We start from the raw sequence: 15,769 nt of genomic DNA, 5'->3' as shown, positions 1-15,769 counted from the left end.
CAAACTTGCCCACAAATCAATATTCTGTCAATAGGGTTATTCCCCAGATTTATTTTTGCTTTGTTTTTCCCTACATCTCCCTGAACTGGGAAAAGTGCAGAGCTCTATGAAGGGTAAATACTTTGGCAGACCTTGAAAAACACTCACTGCCAAAATATTGAATTTGATCCAGCTGAACATAAACTATGCATGCAATATTCATTAGTAAGGATCACAATGGCAATCTCTCTGTAACCAAGGAACAGGAATCAGTTTAAAAAAATAATAATAATTAATGAAGCAATTCATCATGTTTTGCTACAATTTTTTTCTTCTGCCTTTCTGATGAAAGAGAGATAATCATAAACTTAATAGAAATTAATATTTTAAGGTCAATGGAAAAGTATATCTCATGCTGAGGTAAAATTTTATTTTTACCATCTATATTTATATATCTATATTTCTATCTATATCTATCTATCTATATCTAAAACTGTGAGCAATGCACCTGCCTCAATACCAGTCACATCTCTCTATAACACTTGCTAGAAAACACATTTGTATTAACAGCTTATAAAAATACAGTTGGCTGTCATCTCTTGATATTTATCTAAAACAAAGTCCTGTTGAACTCTGTCATATATACGTGTAGAATTCCTTTGTGTAAGTCTCAGGTCAGACACTCTATCCTCCCAAGAAAATGTACACTGGATATTGGAATTCAAATGTCTACATCGCAGAGGCAAGCTCTGAAAACATATACTCAATATTGGGATTCAATTAGAGGCAACCTGAAGCTCACTGACCCCAATGTAACAAAGGTCTCAGTCATCAATTCCTCACCCTCTCCCTTTCCACAAAAGCTTTGTTTGCTTAATTGAAATGCATCTAAATGAAAGATATTTTTCATTTTTTACTCAGCTGGTTAAAATTGGTGAATTTTATGGTCTCTGTGTGGACATTATTATAAACCGTAATTTGGCCTGTTACAGACTGCCAAAATAAAGCTGCTTCGGGTCTCTTTGGAGGTATGCTATTTAAATGATGCATGGGTCCTAAGAGTCCAGAGGTCGCGCCAAAGCCACACTCCATTCTTAAGCACTGGAGTGCAGCTTTGGTGCAGCTTCCGAATTCTTAGGATGCATGCATCATTTAAACAGCATACCTCCAAAGAGACCCGAAGCAGCTTTATTTTGGCAGTCTGGAACAGGCCTTTGTTTAATCAAATAAAATAGTGCCTAGGCTTTTGCCGCTCATTTAAGTCAAAAAGTGACACAAAAATGCTTAGTTTACTTATCCAGGGCTTAATATAAATATTGTACTTTAACTCTTATTAAAAAAAAAAAAAAACAGGAACTATCCCCTGGTGAAAGGCAAGAAGCACTGGCCTCCCTCTGTTCTCTTATCCATACAGCCTTTAGTGTGAGCCCAAACAGTTATGTCTGCTGAAATTTTGTAAGTTCTTTGGCATCATTTTTGTTTGTTACATGCCACTAAATTTTACCTTCGACTTATTCCTGGGTCATATCAAAATCCATAATTCTGGCCCCAAAACATGCCCTCAACTTATACATGAGGGTCGACTTATAGTCAAATATATATGGTACTTAATCAGCTGAAATAGCACAATTTCAAACTATGGTTTATGAACCTGGTTTAAGATTATAAACAGTTTAGGATTTAGTTGTAACAAAAGTGACCACATAAACACATTTATCACAAAGAGAGACGACTGAAGGACTATTTGCATTAAATCTGCACATCTTAATGTATATGTAAGAACAGATATAGTATGCCTTCAAGCAGATTATTTTCTATAAGCAGGACATATGATCAAAACACATGATAAATTTAGATGTAAAATTGAACTGTGCAAATTGGTACTGGAAGTAAATGCTGGAGAAGAGGGGGAGCATATCAGCCTGTGTCGAATTAGGCTAATTCTCATCACAGTAGACCATAGTTAAATCTAAACACAAAATGAATGTGTTGACAAACATATGACTAGAGATTGTACACTATGGGCAGGTTTACTCGTATCTATTTTATTGTTTGTATGTACAGCGCCATGCAAATCTACAGCACTATATAAATAAAGCACAATAATAATGATAGAGGCAAGATTCAGCATCATACACAGATCAAAATTTTGTTCTGTAGGATATAATTGGCCCAAAATTTCTGGTTCGCCTAAAACAATAAACTTGAGCTATCCAGTTATTTTCAATACCTCTTTAACTGCAGCTTGCAGCCCATGGTTTAAATTTCGGAGGTTTCTCATGCCCAGCTCGTTTTCTGATTTCATAACAATTCTTTCCAGATGTAGCTCATTTGACAAGCACTTGTTCTGCTTCTTTAATTCCTCACATTCCTGAGGGGGGGAAGGTCTTGTTTTAATATTTTGAGCAATTCCAGCAGTCAATTATCCAAATTCAGCAGTTCTGGAATTATTGCTCTGTCAACTGATCCATTTTTATGAAGCATGAGGGGGTATAGTTCAAAGTTCTTCTCCCAAAACACAAATCTTAATCATTCAAGAACAATCAAATATGTGAAGCAATCAGCCGTGTTTAAAATGTGTAATATTTTCTGGGAGAATATTAGAGGTATCATACCAACTGTGTGCATTCTGTAATAGGCAATGAACAAGCATTTGGCAAACAAACATGATGTATGGTATGCTTCCAAGAGCCTGTGGCCTCATTCAGGTAAACTGCACAAAAGCACCTAGCACAGACTGGATGACCTTCTGACAATCAGATACAATTAATTTTCATTTATTGTTATATATGCAGTGGTGTATGTATTACATATAATGCACATATATGTATGTATGTATCTGTCTGTCTATGTTAGAGAGAGTTGGAGAAATACTCTATTAATGAAACTTGGTTGCATTTAAATCACTCAGCTTAATGACTAGATTTACTTTCTCTCAACTTCAATGGGAAATACATTCAACTGTCTTATTTTGGATGCAGCCAGTTATGTTGTATAGAAATAAAGCCTGTGCTTTATAAACTATAGCAAAGCATTTGATTGTATACATCACAAGAAACTATGGATCATTCTTAAAGAAATGGATGTGCCACAACATTTGATAGTACTGATGTGTAACCTGTACTCAGGACAAGAGGCTACTGTTAGGACAGAATATGAAGAAATGGAATGGTTTCCAATTCGATAGGGGTTCAGGATTTCATAGGATGGAACCACAACAGTTAAAGCGGTGTCAAACTGCATTAATTCTGCAGTGTGGCAGGGATCTTAGTGTATAATTAAACCTTCCTTTTCGTGTAACATTATTGCCCATGTCTGGGCAAGAAGGCAACTGACTGAACATGAGGCTTGCCCGCTCTGATCTTCACCGTTTGGAAACTAAAAACACTGCAAACCCACCAGTAACTGGACAAAATAATCTCAGGTTGGACAGAAATATAATGGGCAAGATACACGTCAAACAAAGTTTTCCTGGCCAGCAACTTGGTGGCTTCTGATCTCAGTCCCAAAGCAACCTGATTTGAATGTTCTTCAAACAGGTATGAACTTCCCTATTAATAGAAAGCTTTTGCCATAGGGGGAAAAGATAAATTGAGGTGTTCTGCATAGGCAATGTATTTCATTGTGTGTTCTTTGAGAGAAATGATTCAAGTATGAGAGTTATGCCTGCATAGGCACAGGGTTTATCTGTCCTTGTCAAAATGTATTTACATTTACATAGAAATACACTCACATTTTTAGTGCAGCAAAACAATGTAGCATGTAATAATAATAGGTTTTATTTGTAGCCCGCCTTTCCAATAACCTGATCAAGGCGGCATACATACACAAGGAAAATATAACAATACAAAGTTAAAAACAGAGTTAAAAGACAAAGTCAAATACAAGGGGCAGGCAGTTGGGAAGTCAAAGTACAAATTCCGGGGTCGATGATAAAGGGTAAAGAATAAAAAAATCATTTAGGGTGGAAAGGCTTGCAGGAAAGATATGTTTTCAGATTCTTCTTAAAGAGAACTAGGGATGCCGTGGAGCGGAGCTTGATAGGGAGATTATTCCAAGATTTAGGGGCAGCAACAGAAAAAGCCCTCTGTGTGGTCCCCGCATATCGCGTTTTTGGGACCTCCAGTAATTTCGTCCCAGTTGACTTGAGTGTGCGGGGCGGATTGTATGGGGAGAGGCGGTCCTCTAAATACCCTGTACTTACTTCTGTGCCAATGAGCTGGTTATTTCCAAATAATGAATCACACTTAAAGGACATAGCTTTTGTTTGGTGACCCACCAGACAAAATACACAAATGCAGAACACACATACCTCTCACCTCTGTTAACCCCTTCCCTCCTTTAGAAATCTTTGCACACAATACACACAGGGTCAAAAACTTAGTAGAAAAGCACAAAGCCTTCTCAGCACAGTCATTTTGGCAGTGTTTTCATATTCATGTAAATAATTTTTTCCTGCTATGTGATCCAAACAATGACAGGAAACATAGAATAGATAAGTAGAAAGGGTCTCATCTAAAGTGACAAATCTAAAACTGTATAAACAAAAAGACTTTAAGGAGTATTATTTATTTACATTATAAAAGAACGAAAGACAACCTGTTTTTGCTCCACACTATACAAGGGGCAGAGCCATAGAAAATTCCTATCTCTAAGAACTTTAAGGGCATGCAGCAGAAGAGGAAGATTTGCCTACAAATTAGATCAAACGGCACCCATTTGTGTGTGTGTGTCACACTCTTACATTTTGTTTTACCCACCAAAACCATAATATGAAGCGCAAATTTAAGCAGCAAACATCCTTTTGAAAATGAAGATTCTCTTTACATCTAAATTACATCTTTTTTCAGCATTCTAAGGCATGGTGCTGTATTACAGGTAGCCACTAACCTTCCTTTTCCTCACAAGTTCTCCCTGTAGACGATTGATGTGGGCAACAGAGCTTCCTTGGATCACGGCACTGGTTGGGCGAATCCGACAAACAGGCCTCACGCCATGGTATAGCTTGGCATGATCTCCAATTGAAATGGTTGAAATGGGGGATTTCCCAGTAAAGCCGTCAGGATTTGGTTTACCGTTAGAAAAAGATGGCGTTCCTCCACCACTGCTGCTGTTGATAGTTTCTTTGCCATCTGTTCCATTTTTCAGCGGAGATGGTTTTGTTGGAGGACTGGTTCTTTGCATGTCTCTCTGCGATAATGTTTTTGTGGCAAACTAGAAAAACATTTGCTGAAATCTATTTTATGAAAGATTTATCTAATGTTTACCAACATCTCCCGTATCTGTCTACGTATCCTATGAGTGCCAGTTCAGACTTTCCAGCTGAATAGATACTGCCTTTTGTTTACCCTGTAAAAACTCTTCTTCTGAACACTTGAAAGACTAGTGTTAGAAAGAGCCTACAACTAAAGGTCCCATCTGACATCAATTATTTAACTGATATTGGAGACCAGAATTAAAGGAGCAGAAATAGAACCTTCAGGCCAGCAATGGGAAGAGGAGGAAGGTGGTGACAGAAGGTGGTCACTGGGAGGTGACAGAAGGGGTGAATGGTAAGAATTAGGGGTTTTGAGCTTTTATTGGTTTGCGTAGTTGATTGGCATGCGCTGCATAATGGTCAGATCTGAGTCACTGTATCTAAAAGTGAAGGCACACTTCTATGTAGAGTCTGTTTTCATTTTGAAGTAGCACTGCAATTTTCCTTCCCACAGTGAATGACTGCTTTTATTGAGCAGCAATCTTTCTCATTCTTTTTTCAATACCTCAGAAAAAGGCATCTTGAGACTGATGTCTTGATTACACAGAAGGGTGTTTTTCTTAATTAAACGATTAGCTGATAACAATCATTTTCTAACAGTTCTTGGTTAAGTGAAATAGATGACTTAATTGAAACTGAACCTAAGTGGTTAAAATTGTTATAAGTAACAATGTTATGTAACTCCCCAACATTTTAGACTTAGATTGCATCTAAACTAAAAATAATGCAGTTTGACTTAAGTGCTTGGAATCCTGGGATTTATAGTGTTACAGGGTTTTCAGCTTTCTTTGTCAAAGAGGTGCCTCACAAAATTACAAATCCCAGTTTTCTGTAGGATGGGGCCATGGCAGTTAAAGTGGTGTTAAACTGCATTATTTCTAGTGTAGATGCGCCCTTAGGCAAAAATTTCATTAGTTCATTCTGCTGCCAATATAGTGTAGTGCAGCTCTCAGTCCTGTTCTGCAAGCTGTAGAATGGATGCATACTTCTTGTTGCTACATCCTATGATTACATAATGTGTGAAAACTGCCTCTGTCTTTTATCAGCTGTAATTCCATCCAGATTTTCAAGAACCACTGGAAAGCATAGAATGAATAAGTGAAAGAAACAGAAAAAGATGTCAACTTTCTTTAGAAAACATTGGTCCTGACTATTGGTTTGGGCAAAGCCTGACATTATTATAAGGGAGCAGAGATTATTTTAACTGGTTACAAAAAATAGACTAAATCAGCCTAGTGTGAGGGAAGCCAAACAATTATTATAAAAAGCAATGGGCTTACTGCCTTTGCAGTATGAAACAGAGTTTATGGCCAGCTTCGTACATTGCTCTTAGTTTTTCACGGAGAAGCCAACCAACCACACCAACTTGTTTGTTGTCCCCCATCTTACATTTCTTTCTGTTTCATATTTATTTCCAGAAGAACCACTGGTGGGTTACTTTGACCAAGTACAAACGTAACTAGTGAAGAGAATTCAGTATTAAAGTCAAAATAAGCCAGCCAGAAATTTTGGTCTCTCTTGTTAAATGTCCTGCTAAATCAAAGCACAATCTATTTTTAATTAATAGTTAGTTATACTGTTTGCTTCTCCTAGCAGATCTACTCACATTTTCTGGCAAGAAGTCAGACTTACCTACATTTCTCATAGAGATCCAGCCATGAGAAATGAAAAAGATTATAATCAGGAGTATTTGGCAATCCAGCATGTTAAAATCCCTGACGTTTCTCAAGCAAGGAATGGATGTTGGTAATTAATATCTTAAATAATGTCTTTCTGTGGGAAGAGCTCTCCACATATTACCTTTTGAAGGCTACTTCCAGTTTGTGACATTTTTTCTTATTAGGAATGAAACTCGAGAAACACATTAGCCTCTACCCCAAAGGTATGCCCATCTACTCCTACTTTTCCCCTATGTTCAAATACATCCATTTCTACAGGAAATCTTAAATAGCATTTAATATGAGTGTATTTGCTGTGTGATTTGAAACAAACCTGTTCTTAGCCATTTAGGATGACTGTGTACAATGGAAGTGAAATATGGTCTTAGTCCTCCTTAGTAAGAAGCAAGCTACTCTCTTACTAAGACAAGAATAGGAGGTCGGGGGAGATTTATAACTTAGTAAATTTTACCAATAAAAGCATATTCCTACAAACAGAAAAATAGCATGTTGGAGAAGCTAGACTGCAACAGTTTTCCAGGTTTTTTTCATTAGCTGCCCGAACTGTGGAATGACCTGCCTGATTTAATTTAAAACAGCATTAAAGAGATCTCTCTCCTGGCAGGCTTATCTAGTCAATTTTAAATCATGGCTTTTTAATTTGTATATGAACTCTTATGAGTATGTTTTTCAAAAATGATTTTATAGTATTGTATTTTAACTGTGGCTTTATCTGTTTTAGTGTTCTGTATTTTAACATGTTCCCTGCCTCAAGCCTTGAGAGGGGGAAAGAAGTAACTATTATGTTGTTGTCATAGCATGCATCTACAAATGTAATGGAACTTTCCCCTATTTGGACTTCCCTGCTCCCCCCAAACTGTTTGTCTTCCCATCCCTCTGTACAAGGTTGCAGGGGTACATAGGAGATTGCAGTGGAGGGAAGGGGAAATATCCCCTCCCAGTTCCACTGGGAAGAACTGGGAAGCAGTTCCTTCAAAAGAATCACCCTCCTGGATGCTGGCCGAGACCGCAAACATCATCAACATGCCAGTGTTCCACCTTTTTATACAATGGCATGGTAATGAAAATTTGGCACTTGTTCCTTTCCCTATCATGGTAGCACTGTTCAACATTTAAACGACATGGGCATTTATTTCTGAAACCTAGTTCTGTCATTTATACCATTCTGAGCAAATTGTAAACTCTGTCCCCCTCCCATCTAATGTGCAAGTCTTTGATATCTGTAAGTTGTTAGGAAGTGCTTGCTGGGAAAGACAACTCGCCATCAAGTTATTGAACAGTATGTGGACAGATTACGGGACATGACTGGCCTTTGCTCTGATCCACCACAGGCCTAAAGTAGTATGAGCTGGGCTCCTGCCAACACTCTACATACTGGCCTAGAGGATTCCAGTTAGCTCAGTGCAGGTGCTAAACAAGCTATAATGGAGTCAGAGATTGTGAAGAACCTGCATTGCTCCTGTAGGTCTGGCCAAGGCACTGGGCTCCCTCATTAGGCAGTACTGTAATTAGGAGTAATCAGATAAAACATACTTAATAGGAGAAGATTCACTGCACAGAGCAGGTTCAAAGCAACCATACCATGTCAAAGGCAACTACTAAGTCATACCATTTTATGGAGACATGGACCTATCACATGTGCTTTACACTAAGCATTTCAGAACTTCTTCCCCAGCTCAAATCATATTCCCATATTTCTGCTCTGCTTGTACTGAACAGGAAAATCATTTCATGAATCATAATAGCAGAGCTGGACATTTGAAAACAGAATGGATCCTCTTTCTCACACAAGTATTATTCAACTCTGTTAGTAATTCATTTGCAGTGAAGATACTTGCAATATGTAGGTGGAGAGACTGTACATGACAAAAACATCTTAGCAAAAAGCATTTAATGTGTTATCAGGATCAATTTTTCCAGTTCTCACACCTCAAAGTTGCAGGCTCTAACATTTGTTTTTAAATAAAAATAATTATTTCAGAAAAGATTTAGTAAAATTATACAAGCCTACTCAAGATGGAAATTGCTCTTTAGGAAGGTTGAACATTTAGCCTAAGTGCAACTTCCATCTTCAATAGGCTTATATGACCTCTCTTTTCTGTGTATTTGAAAAGTATCTATATTTTCCCTATACAGTAGTTTATCTATACATGCTTCACCTATAGCTTGTGAACCATCTGTATTACGCATTGGTTTGTGATGTGAATGTAGAATTAAGGTTTTTAGTGCAATATATGTATGTGTGTGTTTCAATGTGTGAAATGTCACTCAATTAAGGCTGCAATTTTATTCATATTTACCTGAAGGTAAGCCACACTGAATTCAATATGGCTACTTCAAAAAAGGCACGTACAGGATGGCACTGTAAACGCTGCACTAAAATAAGACTCAAAGCAGATGGTAGCAACAGCTTTTATTAGCTGCTACAGGCAGATCTTTTCTGACAAGTCATAATCTTGTCAGAAATTTATCTACATTCCTGTAGCATTATATTATATACATTTTGTTTCATTTTAAGTATCTTGCTACAGCACTTAAGTATTTTAAACAGAACGTAAAAATATATTTTTATAAGAACTACATCGTCAGAACAGTTTTGTAAACACAAACATTCTACAACTCGAGGAATTATTGAAGCTCTACCTGTACCCTTTTCCAAGTAGAAAACACTTTTGATTAGACAAGGAAAGACAGCATGGGCTACAATCCAATTAAATGTGCTTTAGTGACATGTATTTCAGGGGGACTTAAATCATAACTGGATACAGAAGTACCATCTTGGTGTTGGCTCTTCAAATCTTAAGTATACTAAATCTCCAAGCACTGAATTTAAATAGATGCCATACAGAGGGATACTAGGACCTAGCAAGTATACAGTACAGTAGAAAAATGCAATAGGAAATATTTCAACTTTCTTTAAATATTTTTTCTAAAACACAGTTGTGCATGTTTTTAAATCAGTTTTCAAATATAAAAGATGGACATATCTTCCCCCAAATCTTTCAAACAAAAATATATTTACAAAAACGGTATTTAAAAAAAAGAAGAAAGGCTGCAATTAGAATCTAATCACTGTCATCTGATCCACCATATGAGCCTCGTTCCGATCCTTCATTGTTGGACGCTTCTGGCTCAGACTCGTTACCCGAACCCTCATTATCAGATGCTCTCTCTGAATCTCGGTCAGAATCAGCACTGCGAGAAGCTGGACGAGATTCATTCTCAGAACCAGCTGAGTGGCTTCTTCCTGACTGCACAGATTGACTTCTTCCTGACCGCACAGACTGGCTTCTTCCCGACTGCACAGATTCATTGTCAGATTGCTCCGAATCAGACTGTCTCCTCCTTCTTGCTGACCCATCGCTGTCTGAGTCCTCATCAGAAGGGCGGGCAGTTGGTCGCCTGGGGCTGCCCCTCTCACTGACAGACTTGTTACTATTGTTGGAATCACTGTCTGACATGATACGTTTGTTGCGTGCCTCTGCATCATCTGAATCACTGTTGCTGTTCCTGGCATTTCTAATCAAAAGGAGAACATAATAATGCAAAAACTGTAAATGACACATTGCAGAAAACACTGCAAAATTTAACTAGGTATTTAACTAGGTGCAGCAAAAGGGTTTTTTAATGGGATGTGCTGCACCTTGATCTTATGTTTTATATTTGCTTTTAACTTTTAAGTCTTTTAATATGACTGTCTATTTGATAGCTTTTAAACCTTTTGTAACATATATTGTTTTAACTGTATTTTATTTTAATCTTAAACTGTAAGCCTCCTGGGTTTTCATATCAAGAGAAAGGTAGGTTACATTAAATGAACGTATAAATAAATATTTCTCTGTGGCCAATTAAGAATACACAACAAAAATGCACTGATTATGTTGAAACCACCAAAACACACTCTGATGATGTAAAACAAAGGGGAAGACATGGAATCTGAAAATCTGTTTAAAAAAAAGTACTGTACTCATGAAAAACAGATTTCAGACTTAAGTTCAATTGATTTCAATATGTCTTCTCTCATTCTGAATCCTATTTTGTGTCCACAGGATAAAGTAAAACAGAGGTATGCTCAATGCAGAATCTTTGACCTTCCAGATATTGCTGCATAGGGCTTATGGAAGTTGCAGTCCAAAGTTCCATCACAGTTTTAAAAGGACAAGAGTTTCTTAATGTTCAGACAAAGTGAAATTACAAAATATATGAACGTTAGCACAGCTATCATGCACTAAAAGCATTGTAATGTGGAGAAACATCTCTTCATCAAAATTTGAAAAGAGAAAGAGAGTTGAAAAAATATATACAGGTTTTCTATACAGACAATTCAATTTTTAAAAAATTAAATGGCACTTATGACCACATCATAAACACCATATACATACCCATCATCAGCAATTTTGAGCTTATCCTCATCTGATGAATCATCACTTGATGAAATAATAGCTTTTGATTTGATTTTTCCCTTCATCGAAGGAGGTAAGCGTTCTGGCTTGGGCTAGGAAAAAAGTGTTACAGAATGATGAATAAAATTGGACTTTCAGATATTGTATGATAAACTCCAGCTATTAGATGCCTGTGAATTAATGCTTAATAATCTATCTGTTCCTTCCAATTAGATTTCAAAGCATCCACAGAGAGAAAGCACAGAACAGACATTTCAAACTGATAAACTTCAAAACATTGGTCATATCCATGGTCTCAGAAATCTTTTCAGAGAACCCCAATGCAACAAGAAACCATGTTATTACACGTCCCAGGCTCATGTGCTCCTTTTCATCCCTCCTTCCCAAGTGAGTGGAAGGAATCCAAATAGTTTGTTTTTGATTGGCAAAACACCCGAGTTTCCAGTTTGGTCCAAATATGAAAAACTGTTCATAACAAATCAGAATTCTGATTTGGCCAGTATTTCTAAAACTTTGCTGCTGTACTTAAACTTGCTGCATCCAATTCTAGAGGACTACAGTTCCACTGAACAAAACTACCTTTCTCTTCTCATTCTTGGCTGGACGGCGTTTTTTGGGTCTAGGTGCAGTCTCGTTGTCATCATCATCAGTACCATCATCTGCTTTTTGGGCTCTTTGGAACAGAATACACACAAATGCAACAATTAAATTCAGAGTTCCCCCAACTACTGCACTGAACAAAACTCTAGTCACATTGCTAAAAATTAAGCAGTTATATTTAACCCTTAAAATATTTTAATCATATTCAGTGGACCCTTCATATTGGCAGGCTGGTGATCCAGATTTGATTGCCTATGTATTGTCACATCAATTATTATTCAGTGGTGGCACATAGATGTGCTGATGCATCTGCACGCACAACATCACCATGGAATAAAATGGGGTGCAAATATCCAGGGTTTGTTTGTTTGGTTTTTTGTTTTGTTTTGTTTTGTTTTTGCCATCTGAGGCAGAGAGGATGGAATCGAATCCCTGTGGTTGTATACAGTTCCTTTACTAGAGCCAGATAAATTTAAACAGTGTGACTAAGATGGTGCATCAGAGACTACAATTCATAATTTTACAATGTTGTTGTTATATCCATGGCAGGACATGTAAACCTTCTAGTGAACTGTGGCAATGCAAATTAGGGTGTCCTAATGAGTCCCATACTCTTCTGGTACCCATTGTGGTATAGGCCCTATGGCACAATGGCTACACTGTTGGCTCTGTTTCCACAATGGCCCCAGAGTTTCTGCCCCCTTCCTCAAAATATGAGCATTGTACAACATCACAATTCCCTTTTACATGATCTTAAGTCAATTTACAATGACGTAAATATCTAACAGGATGGCAGCCTGTTATCATATAAGTACTTCAACCAATTTTTCTCTATTGTGTTATATACAACATACTACAATTGGCCATCCATATCCACGGATTCTTTATCCGTGGATTCAACTATCCACAGTTTGAAAATATTTTTAAAAGTATATAAATTCCCAAAGGCAAACCTTGAGTTTGGCATTTTATATAACAGACAGCATTTTATAATGTTATTGTATTTCATGGGATTGGAATATCCACGGATTTTGGTACCCACAGGTACCAAGGACCCACTGTACATGCCAAGGCTGTCATCTAGATATTTTTATGCTGACATGAGTGCTTTGATGAGCAGCCATCAAAATGATTTTTGGCTCACCATTATCAAAAGCTGATTTCAAAAGTTCTTCCAAGCCCGATGATCAGGCAGTGCGAAGGCCTACTTATGGAAAGAGGTGACTCTGAAACCCCCAAGTATTTTAAAGGACAAGAACCTCTCTGATTCCCCACCAAAAGAGTTTTTATCATCAGAGCTATGGACTTGCCTTCGCCTCTTCTTTTTCTTCTTCTCTCCCTCTTCTTCCTCACCATCTTGTTCACTGCCACTGCCCTTCCTTCTCTTTTTCTTTCGAGACACTGGGAGATCGTCATCACTGTCATCATTAACAAATTCGTCAAATTCACCAGTTTTTTTGGAACGCTGTCACAAAATCAGAAATCACATATTATTGTGGGAGGACATAATCCTCCAAAACAAATACAGTCATCCTGCCACATTCGCGGGGGCTAGGGGACCAAGACCCCAACAAATGTGGAAAACCACGAATAACCCTCCCCCCACGACAGCCATTTCCAGGATGGGAAGAGCAGGAGAACAAGAGTGCTCCTTTCCTCCACCCACCCACCCACCCCCCACCTTGGAAATGCAGGGAGGAAGCACTTCGTTCCTCTACCACTCCAACCTTGGAAATGCCAGGAAGAAGGGCAGGGGGAAGAAGGAGCAGAAGAAGGAGCAGGCATGCACCTGTGCCTCTTCCCGTGCCCTCCTGTCCCTTTAACTGGCTTTTGGAAGCCAGTTAAAGGGACGGAAGGACAGGAGGATGAGGAGAAGCAGGCACACACCTGTGCCTCTTCCTCCCACCCTCCTGTCCCCTTAGCTGGCTCTGGGAAGCAGTTAAGGGCACAGAAGGATGGGGGGAAAAGGCACGAGTGCACACTCTTCCTGGCTGTTCCTTCCCTCCTGGGTTTTTATCCCCCGCAGGGAAAAGCCCAAGGGGGGGGGAGGAGGAGGTGTGCACACTCACACGGGCTTAACATTCGCGAATAATCAAAACCTCAAATGTTAAGTCCGCGAATGTGAAAGGACAACTGTAAATGATTTTAGAAAATATCTATCAGCTTAAAAGTCAAACCTGATACTTTTTAAGTTTCATGAATTATATTTTAAAGAGTTTAATTTTAAATTTAAGAAACTGAAAGAAAAAGAATTCACTCATAACAGAAAAAAATGGAATGTCAATACTGGCACAGAAAGTGGAGAGTCAAGTATTATAATCATAAGCAGATGGTGATGAGAATTTGAGATGCAGACATAAGATTCAAGAAATTAGGCAGAAAGTTCAAGGAAAAAATAGGATGTGGGCTTCTGAGCAATATACTCAGTATATGAATATGAAAGGCCTACTTAACACAACACACAAAGAACTGAGAATACTTATAGTAATGCCAAATTGAAATGGTACAATTCAAGAAAAAAATATTGATAAAAGTAGAAGATGAATGTTAAGAATGGCAAGGGCTAATGAAATAACTGATTTGATGGAACAGAAAAGAGAATTAAATCTATAGACTGAGGGCAGCAATATTGCAATCAAGAAATCTATTATGAAGACAAAAGAAAAACTGGTTAAGATTATTAAATAAGAAAATATATCAATGTGAAAAAAGGTCCATTAGTAGAATTATTAAAGTTAACAAGGAACAATGAAAACAGAAAATAAAAAGATTGTAGAAAGAAGAGTATTTAACGAAGTGGAGAAGCTCTTTCAGATAATTTAATGGAAGGGTTAAAAAATGATAAAAGATAGTCATGCATTCTTAGCTTGGTTAACAGAGTATTAAAAGAAGGGGGAAAAACAAAATCAACCTACAGTATGTGCATCACTTTCTACTCAAGGTTAAAAGAGAAAAATGGCTTTCTTTGCACTTAAAAAAATAAAGTTGTAGGACATTTTCATATGAATCTTGTTTGTCAAAGAGACCAATACCACACTATCAAAAAATAACCTGCACAAGCCTATGGCAACCCAGAATAAGGCTTTTAAAGTCACACTACTCCACACACTGGAACTTGTAAAGTATACATTAGAATTTGTAATGTATAAATTAGATAATCACTTCCAGAGTTTCAGTACCTACTGAAAAACATATTTCTAACAAGCTTTCTCTGAATGGTGGTTGTCTTTGTATACTGTCTAGTTTTTGGAGGATAGGGTAATGTGATTCTTAATGATTAGTAATAAATAAGCTAGCCCTAATTTCTCTGATGAGGTTTAAAAGCTGGTCATGCAGCATCTAGTGTGACATTATTTTCCCATAACCTTTACATTATTCCTGTACTCTTATCTGAAAATAAATCATAGTCTGTCATCACATGGGAATAATTTGGGAAACAGAAATCCAGAAATTCCATACCCGGCCAGCTCCACGTTTTTTCTCTTTTGATCCTTCAACTTCTCCAGTGAACATTAGAATATTTTTGGTCTTCTCCACATACTGTGCTCTCTGTTCCAGAAGTTTCTTTTGTTCTTCTATTTCCCTGAGACGTTTTTCTTCCTGGAAAAATAAGTACAACATAACTACTTTGGTTTCAGTTACAGTGTTAAATTCACATATGCAAAACTTGGATCAAAGCATGGATACATTTTTTAAAGAGATTCACCTACGGTTCTTCATGATGCAAAACTCTGGCATTGCATTAACTGCCTCTGAATGGCCTGCTTAGACATTAGACTATGAAGAGGAGAACCCACTACATTGCAGCATGATGAAAATATCCCCACACAGAAAATGAAGGTGCTTCTTGT

At 37.6% G+C, this 15,769-nt stretch overlaps 1 protein-coding gene across 1 annotated transcript in view; it reads right to left on the bottom strand.

Moving 5' to 3' along the window:
* Positions 1-9,311: 9,311 nt before the first annotated feature.
* CTR9 (CTR9 component of Paf1/RNA polymerase II complex) overlaps positions 9,312-15,769 on the bottom strand; it is a 31,286-nt gene continuing 24,828 nt past the window's right edge. The window contains exons 21-25 of the mRNA XM_089521183.1: positions 15,378-15,518; positions 13,229-13,383; positions 11,898-11,991; positions 11,298-11,410; positions 9,312-10,434 (exon numbers count right to left, since the gene is read on the bottom strand). Coding sequence (XP_089377309.1) covers positions 9,981-10,434; positions 11,298-11,410; positions 11,898-11,991; positions 13,229-13,383; positions 15,378-15,518 — 957 coding nt within the window. The 3' untranslated portion in view covers positions 9,312-9,980. The remainder of the gene's footprint in view (positions 10,435-11,297; positions 11,411-11,897; positions 11,992-13,228; positions 13,384-15,377; positions 15,519-15,769) is intronic.

The sequence above is a fragment of the Sceloporus occidentalis genome, unplaced genomic scaffold (assembly GCF_023333645.1).
Source record: "Sceloporus occidentalis isolate IW3139 unplaced genomic scaffold, rSceOcc1.0.p SCAF_4, whole genome shotgun sequence".
NCBI lineage: Eukaryota > Metazoa > Chordata > Lepidosauria > Squamata > Phrynosomatidae > Sceloporus > Sceloporus occidentalis.
The sequence above is the reverse complement of the archived record's forward strand: the minus strand, read 5'-3'. Positions and strand labels throughout refer to the sequence as shown.